The sequence below is a fragment of the Accipiter gentilis genome, chromosome 2 (genome assembly GCF_929443795.1).
Source record: "Accipiter gentilis chromosome 2, bAccGen1.1, whole genome shotgun sequence".
NCBI lineage: Eukaryota > Metazoa > Chordata > Aves > Accipitriformes > Accipitridae > Astur > Astur gentilis.
Genome location: NC_064881.1, coordinates 40,039,826 through 40,060,558, shown reverse-complemented (window position 1 = coordinate 40,060,558; position 20,733 = coordinate 40,039,826). Strand labels below are relative to the sequence as shown.

The 20,733-nt window shown below is 41.3% G+C and overlaps 1 protein-coding gene across 4 annotated transcripts in view; it reads left to right on the top strand.

Moving 5' to 3' along the window:
• SAMD12 (sterile alpha motif domain containing 12) overlaps positions 1–20,733 on the top strand; it is a 188,882-nt gene that overhangs the window by 96,911 nt on the left and 71,238 nt on the right. For 2 of the 4 annotated variants that reach the window (XM_049824954.1, XM_049824980.1), the window contains one exon: positions 1,581–1,652. The exons of the other annotated variants lie outside the window; for them this stretch is intronic. In XM_049824954.1, the coding sequence (XP_049680911.1) occupies positions 1,581–1,652 (72 nt within the window). The remainder of the gene's footprint in view (positions 1–1,580; positions 1,653–20,733) is intronic. 4 annotated transcript variants of the gene reach the window in all.

Here is a 20,733-nt window from a genome sequence, read left to right as displayed (position 1 = left end):
CAAGCGCACTAAGGTTTCATCCACATCCTAGAGCTTATTCTCAGTTATGCTTATCCGCATCGTTAAAAAAGTAGTTGGTTGACATACATTTGGCTTGTACAATGACTTCCACCTGAAGACAGCCTGATTAGAAAATAGCCAGGCTCAGGAATGCGCATATCATTTTATATCCAGACAGCCTGGTATAAAATGTCAGGACTCTGACCTTGGCATACTCATTCAACCACACAAGAGGGCCAGAGCTCTCATCCTCAGGAACTGTAGGGATAAGCACGTTGGAGACTTTTGTATGTGAACAAAAAGGCATGTCAAGGTTCCGCTTCAAGCTTGAGTGCAGTCTGAAGGCATATACATTGACATGGTCTTAAAGTTTTGAGTCCTTTCCACTGGAAATAGGATTTGGATCTTCCCAGTCAGTTCATCTGGGATACCCAGCTGCCATCAGCTGGCATTTGATGATGTGAGATGGAGTCGAAGCAACTCCAGTACCTGGACCTCGAAACAAGTAGTTTTGCCATATTCTTTCATTCTTTACTGAGACTAGTTGGGGGGCATACTGTTGGTAATGTCAGCTGGCAGACTCTGAAGTTTACTTCTTGGCTTTTTTGTGTTGAGAGAACACTGATATGTAGGACTTCCAGGACCTGCATTTTGAGAGAAAGACCTGAAAGAAAGCAAAAAGAGGAGGTTCTTACTAACTGATTATGCCTTTGTTCAGGGAGCAGTAATGCAAAGCTTCTGTTGTTAAAATTTACTCTCCAAAGTCCTCTAAGCTCTATGGTTCTTGTTTTCTTTCCTCTTCGGCATATGTCAGAGGTAGAGATGGAGAGGGAAGGATAATCACATTTCCTTCTTTCTTTCAACTGTTAGGTCATTCCAGTCTTCCTGAAAAATAAAGAGGAAAGCCTTCTTTCTTACTCTATTTCTTTTTGTCTTTCATGCCTTTAAGAACTCCTGAGTAACTGAGGATGGTTGTTAAAGTTGAGCCAAGAGATTAGCATCTCCTGCTCTAGTTTTCCTTTGTTAATTTTCCTTTAGCCTGTGTGTTTAAAGGGCTGATTAGACTACAGTTGTTTGGTGAGGAATTTATTTAGCTTGTTCCAGAGAGTGTAGCTATGTGAAACACTTTTCAGCCATTCCTTGTGATTTTCTGTCATAAGGTGCCAAGATGGTCCAGCCATATTTAAAGAATCTTGGATGCCAGAAGGAGCAATCAGCATAGTCTTACACAACGGACTGGCTTTTAAAAGCATCAGGCAATAAGGATGCAGATAGACCTTTGAAAATTCCCTACGCTGATCACGCCCACAGTGTCACAGCAGTTATAGTTCTTGGTGCAAACTTTAAAGACTTTGAAGCAAGCAAACTCTATTTCAGATGAAAGGGACAGGAAAGAGGAAGGGAGGGATAGTCCTACCTCTAAAGCTGCACTGACAAATCAGTTGTCACCTGGGTAGTTTCTGAATGTGTCTTTCTCTAGACTCAAGAATTGCTTTAATGCGTCCAGCAGTGCAGCTGCCATCCATTCTGTTACAGCTGTTGACTGTGACACTAACCACTGATATTGTTGACTTCTGTAGATCTCTACTTAAACCTGGAGCATGGTTGTTTGAGGGTCATAGAAAAGCAGCCAGCCCTTACAGCCCATCAAGGTAACAAATGTCTTTTTGCTGGGATGTATCTTCATAAAATGAGATATCTATGAGTTTTTTTGTCTTTTTCTAGAAATCTTTCCTTTAGGTGCAGAGTTTTTTTCAGCTATCATCATGAAAACAGTGTTTTATTTTCTTCTAATCCTAATAAGCTCTTCCTAGTATATTATTATTGTTTACTGATATTTGCTTGCTAGGATTGTTTGTTGATAAATTTTCTTTCTCCCTTCTTAAATATCAGCTGCTGTGATAAGCACTAAAATGTGTGACCATTGCTTTGTCAGCAACTCATGTTTTTCTTTATTATACCATTACTGCTATTCTTGAGATCTCTTTGATTCCCTCTAGTAACAGGAATGTCACTGTGGAAACTTTACTGTACTTCTACATGGCTTAGCTGATCACATGATAATTCTGGTATGAGAATATATATTTTACTTATTTCTTCAGTATTTTCTCTTGATCTGGATGATCAGAACCCAGGCTATTTAGGTGAGGAATGTGAACAGATGCTGTGACCAGAAGAGAGGAGTCCTTCTATCAAGGATGTCTCTAGGAATTAGGAGCATCTAAAGCTAGTGTCTTCTTTCAGTTTCTGCTGCTTATAATTAACTTGGCTAGCATCTTTGGGAAAGTCTTTAGCTGACTTAAAACTTGATCCATACTCTTCATGCACACAGTCTGTATCAATTCTAGCACAGTGAGCAAATAGCAAGAGTAGCTACTCTACCAGGAAGAATGTAAATTTATGTCTACTACCAGCCATGGGTTGGTTTTATCCCCATTATCTCCCTTTGAAAATCTGAGACCTCAACTTTGCTCTTGGTTTTGTGAGGGCAAATGAAGGAGTAATGCTCCATTGATTTCAGCGAAATGTGAAACTAGTTAAAATGAGAACAGGATCAACCCCATTTTTCCTCTACAGCATGAGACTATAAAGCCCATTCAAATCAATGAAGGGTACCAATGACTTTGCTGACCTTTGGATCAAATCCATAAACCTTTTTAGTAACTTAATTAAAACCACAAATACAGAAACATAAGTGTTCTGTTCCCTAATCCAACATAGGTCTTTCTAAAATTGAAAAATATGATCCCTTGCCAATTTTATTGTATCAAAAATACAATTTTGATATTTAATTCTCTTCAGAATTTTTTCTTAACTATATAAAGCCTATTTTTGCTTGGTCTCAAAATCTCTTTTGATGATGTGCACTGCCTATGTTGTTTGCAATCCTAATTTCATAATCACTATTGAAAATGAAACCCACAAAACTTGCTTTTATCTTACTCTTTTTATGCATGTTCTTTGCTAAAATGGCATAATCAAAGATAAAAATGACTACACTGTCTTTTAGCTTGAGCAGTTTGAAGTGTCTTTGTTGCATCTTACATTAGCCAGCTAAAAGTTAGGTGTCTGGTTGAACTCATTGCTTGCATTACTGAAATAATCAATGAAGAACGACAGCTACCTCCACAGATAATCTGTGCCCTTCTAAAACAGATGCCCATGATAGGTGCAATGCATTGCCCTCTGGAGGTTTCTGCCTCTGTCAGCTGGAGGACTCGCCATCTAATTTGGGATAGCTAAAATTAAATAGAGGAAAAGTAGCTTTTCCCATTTTTCGCTTCTCAGCATGAAGCATAGAACAAATGACATTACCCACTTTTAATTTGACACCAGTCTTCTACTGCCTTAGTTTATTAATTTTATTGTCTTTACCTGTACCTGTTAGCAAAATTTGGTTATGCTATGCCCTTAAATGGATTTTTTTTGCTACAATTGATAACATTGACTTTCATATTCTATTACTTTCTACGAACCTTTTTTTTCACTGAGCTAACTACTGCTCACTGGTAGTAGAATTAAAGCACCAACCAAAAAGGCTAAAATTAATGAGTTACAAGTTCTGGGTTAAGGGGTTTGGGGGTTGTTTTCTTACTTGTAATTTAAATGGTCCTTTAGTCTGAAGCAGACAAGGACTCATTTTATATGTTGTCTTGGGATAGGGTTATAACTTACCTGTGCTTTGGCAGTTTTTCTCAGACGTGAATGCTTTAATAACTACAGTTAGACAGATCCTAGTCCTCTGAGTTCTTCCTTTCATCTGGATGTGCTTGAGCCTGATACAAATATAAACCATTATTATTATTATCTTTACTACTTTATGATTGTGGCTTTTGTTGCCTCTGTGGAGCTGGGTCCAGTCTTACACAGGAAGGCCAGGACCAGGCTGAGAGCCCCAGGTGAAATGCTCATTGGGAACTGAACTTTTGCTTTATAATTCAGAAAATTTACTGAAAACTTCTTCCCTTTCATATGATTGATTAGTACAGGCAATAAAGGTGTAAGTCTTTTGAAAACCATAAACTGCATAGTTTCAATTAAATAGAAAAGCTGGTAAAACCTATCAAAAAATGAGTTGAAATAGTAACGCAGGAGAATGACTGAAACCCCAAGTTTCTTCATATGTCTTTTGTTTGGGCTTTCTGTGTCTCCCTTAAAGCTCTCTTGCATTCTCATGCAGTTCGTTTGTTTTATTGAATGCTAAAGCCTTTTACCATCTGCCAAAAGGTTTTATTTTGGGGTTTCCTCTTATGTGGGAGGGTGGCTTCCTCCTTCCCTTCGTGCTAGTTTCATTGCTATCTTTAGGACTCAGAGCCTACTGGAGACCTTCCTGTCTCCCTTTTATTACAGTCTCCTCCTTTCTTGCTGCAAGTTCCTGCTCCTGGGGGCAAAGAAGAAAACAAGAACTGAAGCTGCCTTTTTGAGCTGCCTGACTGATGCAGACAGCTTTTGTTTTAACCACGGGAGTCCAGTTCCTTGAGAGCAGGGCTGTGCATACTCAGCGACAATGTTCCCTGGGGTGGGTGTTTTTAGGAACAGTTCCTGTGTGAAGGGGTGCATAACTGCCCCGTGCTTTGGCTACTGAGTGCAATGGGCTTCTGAAAAAGGGCACTGTAACCTGTAGCATTTACTCCAAAAGCAGTTTATCCCTTTCTATTGGTTAGTCTTTTACCTCAGGACATTAATCCAACCTGTTCTGCCACTCTTAAGACATCTATAGCCATAGCCCTTTAGTTTCTTCCTTTTATGGGAACTTTTAGATGTTTATTTTTTCTATGAACATATCGATTTCCTATCTGTACCTTTCTCGTGCTGTAGAGAAAAATCAAATTGGAGGTGTTATATTGCAGAGGGATAGAATTGCATCTTTTTTTTTCCTTCCTGAGAGCAAAATAAAGTAGATGCCAGTCTGGGTTTTTCAGCATAGTTCTCAAGGTTGCAGGGAATACAGCTGCGGTGGGATGTGAGTATCCAGGTGCCGAGCCATGAACATGGCAGGAGGAGGGTGCAAGTCCTGGTCAGGCACCTCCATTTAAATCTTTTCTGTGGAGCTCTTCAGGTACCTGCCATCATCTCTCCTCAAAGTAGATGCTATGTGGGGGAAAGAAAGGGTCCTGCCTTTTCCCTTCAGCCTCTGCCTGCTGGGAGTGAGAGCAGTCTCTGTCTGAGGAGCGTGCAGTCCTGTTACTGCCTGTCCTAATTTGCTGTACAGCTGAGCCTGTGACCGGAGGCAGTCTGAATGTGGACGGTGCAGGCACAGGGAGTTGCACTGGGTGTCAGATCACCTCCTGAGAGCTCTGCCAGGATCCATATCAACCAAATTATGCCTCTGCTGAGTGCATTTCTGGCTTTCCTTTTTTGATTTTTTTTAATCACTGGTATTACACCAACCAGCAAGTCAGGTAGTAATAGGAATGTAATATCATTTTATTTGTGATTAGCTCATCTCTTGGACTCTGAGATGTTCTAACCTCTGTCCTTCCGTCATCACCCAGCTCTCTTCGAAGCTCTATCCTTTAGTTTATTTACTCTCCCTCTGTAATTGAGAACTTTATTGTTGATCACCATAAAAAATTGCCAGTGCTTAAAAATAAATGATCCATCTTCCATCCCTTCAGCGCATCTAGTTTTTATGACTGTAGGAATCTAATGAAAGGTTGAAATAAGGGGAGATGGGGAGAATGAGGGTGTCCCAGGGTGTTACCTACATGTCTGATCTACAGATGAAAAGGGATGCTGGGATTTCTGTTCAGGAAAGTGCCAGTAAAACTGCTTATTTCTTAGCACTGGATATTTTAATGACATTCAATTCCAAACTCCAGGTACAGCATTACACAGAGAGGTCAGTGGTGCCCATTTCTAACAGCAGAATGGTGCAACATAGCACAGCAGCCTGAGATGGCATTCTCCCGAAAAATAAGAATGCTGTGTGAAAAAATTTCAAGCAGGAGACACACATATCTCCTCATTTAGAAAGCAAGGCATTGTACTTCTGAATAAACACAGTTTTCCATGTTCTGTCCGTCACACAGATGCACACACATGCACATACTCTAATTAGATAAAAACGTAAACAGTAAATTAAGGATATGATTAAAAATTAAACAGCCACTGCAGAAACCATCAATAGTAAGTGCCTATTAACTTACATATAACAGCATGCTGGTGTGATAGCTTAAAATTGGCTGCTGAAACTGATTTGCAGCAAATAAGGCCAGCTTTCCAACAGGATATTTCTGGGTTTCGGTAATCAGACCCTCAGCTCTGATTGCTTGTTTTGTTCCTTCACAATTTTTGCCAGCCTTTTTAAGTACCTGATAATATGCATGACTTTTTTCAACTATAGTGGGCAATATGCTTAAGCCTTCACCTCTGGTGCTTAGCAGAATGAGACAGTATGGGTCTGATCCAGCTTTGTCCCTTCTCATGCATTGTGAGACTTCTACGATTTGCCCCTCATCTCCATCCCATTTTTCTGCAGGGCTTCACCAGAGTCCCTATCCGTTCTCTGACCCACCTTGCTGGATGTTTGTTTGTATATGTGTTGCATGGTAAGCTGAAGGGCAAAGCTGATCTATACATATTCACCTTCCCATCCGAGTGCCACATCCACACATGCACACTTGTGATCTGCAGACCAACTCCATCTGGCACTGCATGGCAGAGGCTGCAGTTTCTGGAAAGGGCACCCCCCAGCTCCATAGTTCTTTTCCATCCCCTCTCATAACATTTATACCCTACTGTCTTGTGCATCCTGCAAGTGGAGTCCTGTGTGTCAGAGGACAAGATGTTTGGCCATCTTCCTTCGTTAGAGTCAGCATGGTTTCGAGCTAGAGCAAGTGATTCTCAGTACAGCTGTTACAGCCTGGATTCAACACCGGCAGTTCAACTTTAGCTTTAAATATTTAGGGGGAAGTTGAAACAAGGTTAGAGACCTCTCAAAACTGGGACTAGTCTGGAAGGTCTGAGCAAAGCAGGATCTTTTGCAGTGAGCTCTGTCTTCTTGGATGTTTGCTTTTCAGGTGGGTTGGGTAATATGGATATGTGACCAGTATACAAAAGAGCTTTTGCTTACTTGTTTCCTGCCCTCATATGGCCCAAACTGAGGGCTGCTCACTCCAGAAAGCAGCTGAACTTTGTGCTTGTTATCTGCGTCTCCTGTGTTCATTTAGGCCGGGGACCTCCTTCCCTCTTTTCCCCTGCCAGTCAAAAGCGAGAAATGAATGGGTGTTACTCAAGTTAGAGATATATAGCCAGCCCAATATCAGTGGGTTGTATATATCCTGTAAAAAAATTTTTTACTCTAATTCTACCTTCCTGTGAGAAAGTAGCACATCCCCTGAATGGCTGCCAAACTCCTTGAATGTGTCTGCAGGTGGCTCAAATGTGGTTTTTGTTAAAACACAGCTGGGAGATGATTTCTGTCATGAACACCTCAGTCCTGTCAACTGTTCCTGTGCTTGTTCTGCTCCAGTTGGTATGGTCCGTATTTGGAGCCATGCAGTGGGTGGCTCTTTGCTCTGCTAGCATTGTAGTTCAACGTTGGCTGCAGCTGCACTTTGGGAACCTGGACAAACGAGTGGCAAATACTGGAGCAGCTGTTGTCTGTTCAGGGTTGCCTGCAGTCACTTAGACCACTGACTTGCGTTTTGAGGGATATGAAGGCTGCCCTGGTTGGGGTATTCACAGTGGGAGTTTCTGGATATAGCAGGAGAGTAGTATGAGAACGGATGGTGTAGCTCTACGAAAGTGGAGGACGTAATAGGTGTGAACCAGGTCTGAGATGCAGAGTGGGGTGCCTGCAGCTGCTGAGAACCACTGCTGGAGCCAGGATCCTGGATTGGGTGGACTCAGTATGGGCTTCGCTCTTGCTTTCAGTGCTTTGTTTCCTGACTTTGCCAAAACCTTTCCAACATAGCTGCATCCCTGTCTCAGCCATCAATTCTCAGATAGTGAAGAGAAGGGAGAGGAAGCCAAGGGTACACAATGTGCCCAGGTGGAAGACAGAGAACAAGGTCGGAAACCCACTGGCATAGGCTGGTAGAGTTGAATTGCTGTCAGCAGCAGAGGGAAACCTCTCCAGAGTGGTCTCAAGTGTACAGAATACCACAGGGAACAATTCCTTCTCTTTCAATGTCACATCAGATCTAGGTGCTTAACAGATGTGCCAAACAGAAAATAAAATTCATCCATGCCCAGTTGTATGGGTTTTAGTATCTCTAGCTCCTGTTTAGAACTATTCTCTCTATTGTCCAACTTAGGCTGTGTATAAATGAGGAGGCAATTTCATTTAAAATTAAGGGAAGACAGAGACAAATAAACTGTTACAAGTGCAAACCGATCTTGTAAGCTTTAAAAGCATTGTTCGGCATCTTCAGCTTTTTGGTTCAGAGCTGTGTCTGAGGTAGGAAAAATGTCAAACAAGTCAAAGAGGCAAGGTTGAACCATACTGGCGGTACTGAAGCACGATTTTGTACATGTTACAGCTTGAATAGCTTGAAATTTTAAAACCTGTGTTAGAATTGCAAAAGCATGAAATAGAAGCTTTTTTAAGCCAGCAACGTTTGCTCAAAAGTTATTGCAACACAGTCCTGAATATCAAAAGCTGATTTTATTCACATCTACCCCATTCCTGTTTCTGGCCCCCAGCACACACTTGGATTTTATGGGGGATGAGGCAGCAAGTGCTTCTGCAGCTTTTTTCACAGCAAGGTCGTGGGGTTTTTTTTTCCTTCCTCTTAAAAAAAAATCAAAGAACTAAAAATTGTGTTAACATACTGCAGTATTTCCAACAGTTGCAAACTATGCAGTGCAAAGTGGGTATAAAATATTTAATGTGTTTTTAAATTAAAACTGTGCTTCATATTTACTTTTTTAAAGAAAAGTACATTGGATTTATTTGAACTTCAGACAGCAAAGTCAGATCTTACAGGTTCTTGCAATTACTTAAATTCATATTTTTCAATGTATAGCAGTTAGTATTTGCTGCTGAAATGCAAAGGAAGTCAGGCAACAGAATTGGTGAAAGTCACTGGTTAAACACCTGTTGTTGAAGAGCTAAACTCTTTTTTTACTTCTGCAGGTGCAGAGATAATATCTTTTTCATGTTTGTTCAGCTTTTTCAATTCAGTGACTAGTTCATTCAAAAGTAACAAACCACTTGGGAGAAGAAAAAGCTGAAAAGCTTGTTTTCCTCTTTTAATCTATAAACAAAATCTGTGCAGTAGAGGATAAGATCTACCAGTTCTGCGATCTTGAGAAATATGGCAACCAGAACTGACATTCAGTTCACCATGGTAATGCTTCCTTGCTTAATGAGACTGATTACTTAAAAAGTGTAATGATAAGCTTATTTTTGCCCTGATTATGTAGTTTATTTGGAAAATACAGTTCCTCAACATTTTTATTGCATTTTACTTTTACACAGAAAGATCTATTTTATAACTAGAACTTAACATGAATCCCAAATAAACCTACCTAGCATACTCTATCATTACTCATGCCCAAATATAATGAGAACGTAAGGAACAAAAATCAGTAAAGAGTTGTGTATAAAAGTGCTAATCCTGTAAATAAACATGTGTAGGCTGTGGTAACCGAAAAAGAAATGCCATATTTATTGATACATGCTATATTTGGATAAGGAAAGAGCAACAGACATCATCTACCTGGACTTGTGCAAAGTGTTTGACACTGTCCCACACAATATCCTTGTCTCTAAATTGGAGAGAAAAGGATTTGACAGATAGACCACTCGGTATATAAGGAATTGGCTGGATGGTTGCACTCAAAGAGTTGCGGTCAATGGCTCGATGTCCCAGTGGAGACCAGTGACAAGTGGTGTTCCTCAGGGGCTGGTACTGGGACCAGCTCAGGGGTTGGTATTGGGACCAGCCCTGTTTAACACCTTTGTCGGTGACAAGGACAGTGGGATTGAGTGCACCCTTGGCAGGTTTGCCGACAGCAGCAGGCTATGTGGTACGGTTGACACGCTGGAGGGAAGGGATGCCATCCAGAGGGACCTTGACAGGCTTGAGAGGTGGGCCCGTGAGAACATCATGAAGTTCAACAAGGCCAAGTGCAAGGTCCTGCACATGGGTCGGGGCAATCCCAAGCACAAATAAGGGCTGGGCGATGAGTGGATTGAGAGCAGCCCTGCGGAGAAGGACTTGGGGGTATTAGTAGATGAAAAACTGAATGTGAGCCAGCAATGTGCGCTCGCAGCCCAGGAAGCCAATCGCATTCTGGACTGCATCAAAAGAAGTGTGGCTAGCAGGTTGAGAGAGGTGATTCTCCCCCTCTACTCCACCTTGGACTACTGTGTTCAGCTCTGGGGCCCACAACATAAGAAAGACATGGACTTGCTTGAGTCAGTCCAGAGGAAGGCCACAAAGATGATCAGGGGTCTGGAGCACCTCTCCTATGAAGACAGGCTGAGAGAGTTGGGGTTGTTCAGACTGGAAAAGAGAAGGCTCCAGGGAGACCTTATAACAGCCAGTTTTAGTACCTAAAGGCAGCCTACAAGACAGGGAGGGACTCTTTCACAGGGAGTGTAGTGATAGGGCAAGGGGTAATGGTTTTAAAGTGAAAGAGGGCAGATTTAGATTAGATGTAAGGAAGAAGTTCTTCACTGTGAGGGTGGTGAGGCACTGGAACAGGTTGCCAAGAGAAGTTGTGGCTGCCCCATCCCTGGAAGTGTTCAAGGCCAGGTTGGATGGGGCTTTGAGCAACCTGGTCTAGTGGAAGGTGTCCCTGCCCATGGCAGGGGGGTTGGAACCAGGTGATCATTAAGGTCGCTTCCAACCCAAACCATTCTATGAGTCTATGATTTAAATTTATGTCAACAAGCTGACAAGTTCAGTATTACATCTGGAGTCTACTGCCCACAAGCTTAGGACAAGTAGTTTTTGTATTTCTAGAATAGTTAACAGAAGTATTGATATGAAACATCCAAGGGGTAAGGAGCATTTTAACTATCAAGAGCTATTAACAGAAAGCAGTTGTATGGAGGACACAGAGGAACAAGTACACTTTTCTGGTTTAGAGTCCAGGCACACGAAAGACAAAGAGGTAGCTAGGAGAAGCCAACATGGGTTTACTGAAGGCAAAACACCCTGATTTGCCTTCTGTGATGAGAAGACTGTGTGGACAAGGGAGGAGCAGTGCATGTTGTATACCTTGACTTTAAAAACACCTTTGACGTGGCCTCCCACAGTGTCCTTGTAGCCAAATTGCTGATTTATAGAGCAGATAAGGAGACAAGAAGTGGATGGAGAACCAAGTGGCATCCCTAAGGGATTGATACAGGGGACAACTCTGTCCAAATACCTTTGTTAGTGACCATGATGATGAGACAGGGTGCACCCTCAGCAAATTTGTGGGATGTTACCTAATTGGGGACAGCACTTGATATGCTGGAGGGCAGCACTATCACTCAGAGGGGTCTGGACAGATTGGAGAAGTGGGCTGGCAGAGACCTTAGGAAGTTCAACAGGCACAAATACAGAGTCCTGCATCTGTGATGGAATAACTCCCTGCACCAGTACAGGCTGGGGGCTGTCTGGCTGGGGAGCATATTGCTGAAAAATACCTTGGGGTCTTGATAAATAACAGTTTAAATACAAACAAGCAGTGTGCCCTTGCTGCAAAGTAGAACAACAACATACTGGGCTGTACAAGCAGCGGTGTAGCCAGCAGGTCAAGGGAAATGATGGTTCCCTTCCATTTGGCACTAGTGAGATGACATCTTGCGCAGTGTGTGCAGTTTTGCACTCAGGACAAGAAAGACATTGTCAAACTGGAGCGAGTCAATGGATAGGTCACCAAGGTTGTCAGGCTGGAGCACATGATGTAGGAAAAGAGGGTGAGGGCTGGGTTTGTTCAGCTTGAAGACAAGGTTTGGGGGGGTCTTACTGCTGTGTGCAGCTGACTGTTGGGGGGGCGCAGAAAAGGCAGAACCACGTTCTTCTTAGATGTGCATGAGGCCAGAATGAGAGGCAATGGGCACAAGTTGTAATACAGAAAATTCTAACTGAATATAAGTGGGGGGAAGGATGGTTGAACAGTGGAATGGGCCCAGAGAATGTCCATCCTTGTAGATATTCCAAACTTGACTGGAAACGGCCCAAGGCAACCTCCTCTAACACTAATCCTGCTCTGAGCAAGGGGTTAGACTAGAGACCTCCAGAGGTGCATTCCATCCTGCACGGTTCTGTGATTGATAGATGCCAGCGTGTGAGCTAATTGCCAGAGCTTCCCTTTGTGGGTCACTCCAGGAAAAACAGGAACCATTGGAGACGTTTTATGTGATTTGCTTTAGGCATCTACTACGGTGTAAGCTGAATCTCACTCTGGGAGATCCTGATCTGTTCTCTGGAGTGACAAGCTGAATAGATGCCTACCCTTGGTCAAGTGAATCTTGTCTAGACTGTCTAATAAGAGTTAAAATCTAAAGAGGGTTACTTTTGTTTCTGAGGGCAAAGGAATTTAGTAAAGGAGTTTATGCTTTATTCTGAGTCATCAGAAGGAAGTGGTTGAGAATTTGAAGACAGAAGGCAATGTGAGTGAAAATGATCACAAAAGAGTTTCTGATCTGAAAGAGAGGAAGGAATGAGTAAAAGCAGCTGAATAATGTCAAAAGACTTTAAAAGAGCTGGTTTCTTTGAAGTTTGGAATAGATAGGTAAGGGCTGCGAAGGGAGGGAAAAGAAAGTTCAAGGGAACTAATGGGTTTTTGGAAGACAAGATACTAAAGACATGGCAGCAGACTGTCCCATTGAAGGAGGAAGATACAAAATACCACAAGTACTTCAGGCCCTCTGCAATTACTTGAAAATCAGGAATACTACAACTAATGGGAACGGGAGAATGCATTGCTAAGGGAAAAATTTAATGAATTAATTAATTTAATGGATGAATAGCCTTTCTTGGATTCAGTTTTCCCAAACAGGTTAATCATGACGGAATGCTTGGAACAGTTAAGTTAAATAGAGGGAAAAGTACACAAGCTGGAATGGGGGGCAGAGGTGAAATATATGGGAGGAAGCTGGACACAGTCAAGTCTTTGGGGTCTCTTGAAATTGACCCCTGAATACCTGGGAGTCAGATGAGCCCATCCCTGAACTTTAGTTTTTATCTTTAAGAACTTGTGAAGGATGAGGAAGAGTGAACTTAAGCACTAAAATGAGGAAGCCTGTCAGCTCAGCTTTGATACATGGTGAAATGCTCCAGAAAATTATTAATCAGTTTGTAAACACCTAGAGGATAATAAGCTGATAGAAAAACAGCCAGTGTGCATTTGTTAAGGAAAAAAAAAAGTGTCAAACATCTCTAATTTTCTTTCCAAATGGAATAAGAGGTGTGGGAGATAGAAGTGGTAGGTATGTCTTTAGTAAGGCTTTTGGCAGTGTTGCGGAAAGCCATGTAGCCTTCTTACAAGTAAAGAGGGAAAAAATCATCTAGGTGAAATTACTGTGAGGCAGGTGAAGGACTGGTTGAAGTACTGTGTTCAAGGAATAGTTATTGTTTGCTTGGCAGATTGGGAGGGAGCCTGAAGTGCAGTGCTGTTAGATTCTGCCCCAGGTTGCGTGCTGCTCATGGTTTTCATTATTGTCTTGGATGATGGACTGGAGAGCGCAGTGTGCGAGGGACTATAAGCTCCAGGAGGCTTTGCATATTGTGGAGGGCAGGTTTAGAGTCCAATGTGATCTTGATAAGATGCAGAAATGGTTAGAATGAGTAAGATGGAAATTCAGCAAATATAAGTAAAAAGGCCTGAAGTGAGGAAGGGAAAATAAGTGTATGTATACAGATGAGGGATATCTGAGTAAGTAACAGTACTGTGAGAGCATGTGATGTTGGGATATCACAAGCTGAATATGAGTCAGCACTGTGATACAGATGGGGGAGAAAATGGGGAAGAGTCCAGACTTTAGTGTAAGTGGGAGTCTTGCATGTAAGCCATAGGATATCCTTAACTCCTTTCTGTTGGCTCTCTGTCGCTCTGCTGGGATAGTGTCCAGAACTGGCTTCACACCATGAAACAATATAGACAAACTGGAGAAAGCCAAGAAGAGACCTGTAGGAGTGAGCAGAGATTTAGAAAAGACCAGTGAGGAAATATTGAAAGGGTTAGGTTCAGGATACAAGGACAAAGTTGTAAAGAGACACAATCTTTTAGGTATATTAAAGGATTTGTAATATAAAATCACAGTGGTGTTTACCCATGCCCTCTCTACCTACCTAAAGGTAAGAGGAAAAGTAATTAGTTCAGTTTGCACCTAAGGAGGTCTAGTTTGGGTATTAGAAATGTAGCATAAGCATATTAAAGTGGAGTATTTGGGGGAATGAGAGTAGAGGAGGGTTGTAGGTGTGAGGAATAGGTAACAGTCACCTGTGAGGATATTTGTCTTTGCCTCAAGTGGAGGGGTAGACTAGATTATCTTTTTGAAGTCCACTTCAGTTCTATCTATGGTTCTGTCCACCAAAGGAAAACACAAATTAAAAATGCAAAACAAGAATAAAAATTATTTAAACCAAGGGTTCCTTTTTGTTAATTTGAACTGTGATTATATTCAGCACTTTACATAACCCTGGCTTAAATTAATCCCTTACGTTGCAGTGTTAGCATCTCCTATTTATGGAGGTCTTTTACAATGCCTTTTTATTTATTTAAAAAAATGCTCCTTGGTGTGATAATCTCTTTGAGTATGAGTTATAGAAGTAATGATGAAGAGACTAAGATATTCTTAAAACTGTTCTGAGGTATTTGCTTTAATGCCTTATTTTTTCAGTAAATTGGCTGAATCCATACTGTAAAAACTAGACATCTCTTGAGACAATTTTGTCCAAATAAATACCAATTTCTTAAATAGGTAACACTTGCATAAAGAAATTTCTCCCCTCTAAAAATGAACTACTCTCCATACACACAGCTCATCCAGACAGTAGCCTTGTATATCTTACTTTATCCAGTGCCTTGCTGGTGACATTAATTCAATGAGGAGACCAGAATGGGAGCCTGCTAATTATTTTTCATGTTTGATTTTCTTCTCTATGAATTTAATGTAAAGATGGTTATGTTAAGCTAATTATACCTTGGCTTTTTATTTTCTGCCGCTGACTGAAATCATGTAGAAGGATTTTTTTTTTCTTTTCCCCGAAGAATGGAACATTTGACCACAATTACCATTTTTTATATTAGATAGAGCACCTTGCTGTCTAGTACCACAAGTGATTTATTAGTACATAGGGCACACTGAGAAACAGTGTCTGACTAGCCAGTGGGACATAGTAATCACACAACACAATATATGCAGAATCAAATTGTGTTTGATGTTTAATATTAACCCAAAGTGCAACATAAGACTTGAAACAAATGAACAAAAAAATCTTCAAAAAACGAAAGCCCAAAAGAAACCAGAAACCAGGTAATTGTTGGGATAAATGTTCATCTTGCAGGAAATCTGTGCTGAGCAGAGTGTCGAAAGCAAGGGAAGAGCTGCTTTCTGCCCTTTTGCATTCTGCTGTCCCTGGCTATCCTCCTTCCTGTGTCTGTCTCTGCACATATGTGCCACCCACCTAAGGAAACAAATAGAAATGACTGGTCCCAGTGTGGCACTTCGATCCTTCAAGTTGATTCTGACCAGGAGATCTCTTGTGTATAATAATAGATTATATACACACTCAAGACTTGTGCTTCAGTCAGTGTGGAGGGCACATGCTCACCTGCTGGCACAGAAGCACTACCATTCACTGAGCTCCATTTAGCCAGGTGCTGAGCACCTCTCAGCTGAGAAAAAAGGATTCTTAACAGCCACGGCTGAAGATGTTTCTGACTGGTATAATGTATTAACAGCAGGGATGAAAGAGTTAATTCATTTTCCATCCGTAATTTTTTTCTTTGTAGAACTGATTTGACACAGTCTAGTAGGGTGCTGTTACTGAAAAATTGAAGCACCAGGTGTGATTAAATAAGATCACACGTTTCATTCCCTCTCTAATTTCACATCACCCTTCAGCAGCTGTATCCCTTTGCTTTCCTATAGTTGGAGAACGCGTTGCATTTACAGCAGGCAGCTTGCCACATTGGTGGCGTGCCCCATTGGGCTGTTGTGAATCAAATCTGTTTGTGCACACAAATTATTTATTGTTTGGTGGACCAAACTTATTAATCTGTTTATTTCTCAAGAGTAGAAAATACAGAGTGCATTTGGGTAATGGAGGCAAACCAAGCCTGATTCCTCAGTATTTCCAGAGGTTCATGCATGCAGCAGAACAGGTTTCATTCCACTGCAAAGAGAGTGAAAAGGTAAAGTGTAAAGACAGCAGTGGACTTGTGATCCTTTTTCTGTTCTTACCAAGAATAGGTCTATAGGATCTGATGAAGTAACCTGCTTTCCTGAGATTTCATGGCCTGCCACTGGCACAAGGAAACTGAACTACTGCCCTCCTGGCCACTGCAGAGCAGTAATACTGGCACAGTGCACAGACTGTACCCATGTCCTTTTGCTGCTGGGTCAGAAAGGTGGCACTGGGGCCACAGTGGCTATTTGCAGTGAGAACATGATGCTACAAAAAGAAAATGATCAGGTTTTTAACTTTCCATTGCTTTAGAATAGTGTTCCTATGAAAAACTGAACTGGATTCTTAGAAGATTGCTGGTAGTTATTCCAGGCAATATTTTCACTTCCAAACTCTGGCTGGCCTCACTTCCCTGCCACAAGCAACTCAAAACAAAGATATTTATCTCTTTTTTTTTTTTTTTCAGTCCTCAGAGGAAGAGGGATTTGTTTGCAATACTCTTGACACTGTTACCTTCAGTAAAAAGTCTGTGCAGGTGTGACAGTGCCCTGCCCTGAGATGTTCCCGTGCAGCTCTGCCATAATTAATCTAAAGAACAGAAGTCTGTGCTCTGCTGTGCATCAGTATATGATCCGATGGATTACCACCCTGTGGTGTCAGCTCCAAGGCATACAGTTCCTGGGAGCACAGGTTTGGGTGTTTCTGAAGAGGCTTACTGCTGTAGCTTTGGCTTTGTTTTCTCTTCTTGCACCTCTGGTGCTGCACTCCACTGATATCCTGCTGCACTCAGTGGTGGTATCACACGTTTATACAGCTATGATGTTTCATGATAAAATATGGTAACACTTCCCAACAATTTTGAGGAGCATTTGCCTGTTGCCTACTTATAAATGCAGGTATGTGGCAGTCTTGCCTGTCCTCCAGCACCCCTAGCCCCCTGTGTAAACAGCTAGTTTTGCTTGCCGAGGACTTGTCAAAAATGCATCCATCAAAATTAAACAGATGAAGTAAACAAGTAAAATTGAACCTGAATACCATAGCTCTTTCGTTCCCAAGTGAACAGGGTTTTGTTTGCTGTAGCATTATTCCCACAGAAAAGAAAAAGACACCAGGGCAGGGTGACAGAAGAAGTGGTTTGGTGGTTCTAGGGATGCATCTGGGTCTGCGGTTGAGTATAAATTATGCCTGTGAACACCTGTCCCTTCTTAAATTTGATCTTGGAAGCAGCATTGGGACCAGCTCATTTGATGTCTCCTTTTTTAAATCGAGCTCTGCAGATAAAACCAGCTGCCTGTAGTACAAGGCTGTCCTTAAAAGTGAGCTGACATTTATGCAAACATGACTTAGTTCATGCAGGAAAAGATACTCTTTGATCTGTGAGAGGGCAAAAAATAAAACTCCATAAAGCTCCAAAGGAAACCACTTTTCTTTTCTTTATGTTAGTAGACCAGTCTTCATGGAGATTGAGGAAGCTGCCCTGACCTTTCTTTCCCTGTGCAATACAGACCGAGCATGACTGTTTCGTCATAAGTGAGGCCAGTATCAAATCCATGGTTGGAACTAACGATGCCAGTTTCGGCATAATTATTGCCATATGCAGTGTGCTGTGTTTTCTGCAAATACTTCTATAGTGACTCCAAGTTGTCTAAGATTTCCTGCTGTTAACAAACAGGATTATTTCTTAACTGCGTATTCACATATACACAAAAGATGAAATTATATTTAAGTAATTTTTTCTTATTATGCTGGGGATTTTTTAAATTATCTTTTGAGGTTGCAGCAAAGGTCTTAGGAAATCTTTCAGGTTCTGAAAGTTACCCAGTAATGTCAGCCTAAAGTATTAAAACATCCAGTGTTGACCCCCTTCAGAAATAATGAGGTTTAAAAAGAACCCACATTTTGCTCTGGATGTTTTGGGAATTTGAGTCTTTAGGCTATTCTTGGTTTCAGGCTGAAGCATTAAACCTTTTTAAAAAACCGAAGTAGACATTTTCATGCCATTCCCTGATTTGTGGAGCTGTTGCTTTAAGGGAAATGCTAGAGTAATATTGGGAAAGTTGGCAGTAGCCCTTACTCCTCCTGCCAATGCAAAGCAGGGTGTTATTTTCCCTACTGCTTTCCCTGTACCCCTTCTTTTCTTTAGGTAGATGAACTTCTCTTTCTTGCTCAAAACCCAAATGCCTTTGCCACTGGTGCTGCTTTTCCAGCAAGGTCCTTTAATGCTGCTCTTTTCCTCTCCACATGCAAAGCAGCCTTTGCTCACACCTGCTGTGTGATAGGATCCTTCTCCCTAAGGAGAGCACAACATCTGTTTTGTTTCCTCAATGGAGAAAGAGAAAGACACTCTCAAGAAATTCTCCTCCTTTCCTGCTTGCTAACAACAAAAGAGATTTTAAAGCATTTGGTGTTTCTGGACAGAGGAAAAAACAGTGGAGCCCTAGACAGGAAAAAACCAGCCATGGAAAAATAAATTGAACATAATTTGAGCTATAATTAAAGGTCTTAAAAAGAAGCCAGACCGCCAAGTTGGAAAGAAAAATGTGCATCTTGAAATGAAGTACCTTTATGGAAGGATGTGCTTGGGGTTACAGTGTAGGACTGCCATTCAGGAAATCTTGGCTCTATTTCTGCTCAGGGCATCCTGGGTGATACCAGACTGGAAACTTAACCCTTATTTGCCTTGATGGTCCATATGTAAAATTTGGTGGTGTTGTGAGTCTTAGTATTTCATATTGCTTGTAAGCACAAGGAGGTGATAGAAATTATTTAAATAGAAGCTGCTGTGGCACTGCAGTGACAGTAGCTTTTTGTTTATTATATTGAAAAGAGTTCATATCCTTTAAAATGTTAGAAGCATTGTGAAACTGTGTATAACTGTATCCCTGAGGAATCTGTTATCATAGTGTAACCTGCAGCTTCAGTAAGGGGGCCTACTTCAGACTGGGCTAAAAGGTAAAGTGAAAAAAGAGTGCTTTGCAGAGAGCTTCATAGAGAAGCAGCTTATGGTATGCCTGCCGATGCCGTCCGTGCACGTTGCATGTGACTTTGAAAGCAGCAGATTTTGTTACTTACAGTCTGCTTGCTAGTTAGAAGCCAAACTGAAACCAAAGGCTCTGAGTTGAGCTACCTATGGTCTGGATGGAGGGAAGATTCCTGTCTGTGAGGGTGCTTCTGCTGTGACATGTAATAGGAAGCTCACAGGCTGCACAATGTGATCAGTAGGAGAGTAGGGCACTCCTGCTGCTGCCTGGAAAATCCACATGTGCAGCTTTAAGCTACTAAATAAGCATTGCAGCTTTAAGCTACTAAATAAGCATTGCAACCTACCGCTGCTCCCATTTGTGATATGGTTAGAGCTGGTGTCTTACAGATGGCTACTTCCATCATTCATAAATTCTTATACCCATATGAATAAATTCAAAGATTTTTATCTTTTAAAGGTGACCCGCAACTCTTTAAACTCTCTTCTATGTTTACAGTTGAATACTTCAGCCACTCTGAAAACATTACCGATTTGCATGCAGCAAATCTGGATTCTGTAAGACAAATGAAAAGTCTATAATGTGCTGTGACTTCCTTCTGCAGTACAAATCAAAATAAATCAAAGTTATTCTCTCCTGTTCTCACTACTGGTATTAAAACTGTCTCCAAATCAGCACGGAAATGTGCTAAGAGGTAAAGTAAGATGTGGATTTTGGTGGCATCTTGGTTTAATCTTTTTGTAGCTATATTAGCAAAAATGCGCATTCCTTGGTGGTTCTTGTGTGTTTGAAGGGCCAGCACAAATTACATTTTCAGAAGTGTCAAAGTAGGAGATAGTTGTTAATAGTATTTCAGGACTCTCTTAATTCACCAAGCATATTCTTTGTATATGTTTCTGCAGAACAGTGTGAATGATCTTCTGTATTTAAAAATTCACTTAACAATTTCACAACCTGATAGCAATCTCTCAACATGGTATTTATCCTAATCTGATGAATTTGGGGCATATGCTGTGGTTTAAAATAGAATAGTCAGGCTTTTGGGTCCATTGGCTGTAACATTTGCATGGTAGTCTGAACTTTGGGCCACTGGTGACAGTTTTGTCATTTTTCCAATGCTCACTGCAATACCCGTATACATTTCCCAAACCTACTGTTTTCTTCCATTGTTATCTCTGTTTGTTAATAGAGGAAAACACCAGATTTCCACCACTGCCATCTACATATCTGTTGCTGAGGTCAGTATAGCTTGTGGATAAGCAGCAAAGAACTATGGAACAGAAATGCTTTTAAACAAAGTAACAACCAAAGAAACCTTGACTACTGGAAACAGAAAATTCAGAGCTTAGCATTGGTTGAGTTGCAGCAGAAGTAATGAAGTGTGAAATGTGCTATTCCCAACCAGTATGCCATGCTGCTTTAATTTACAAAATATATAATTATATAACATT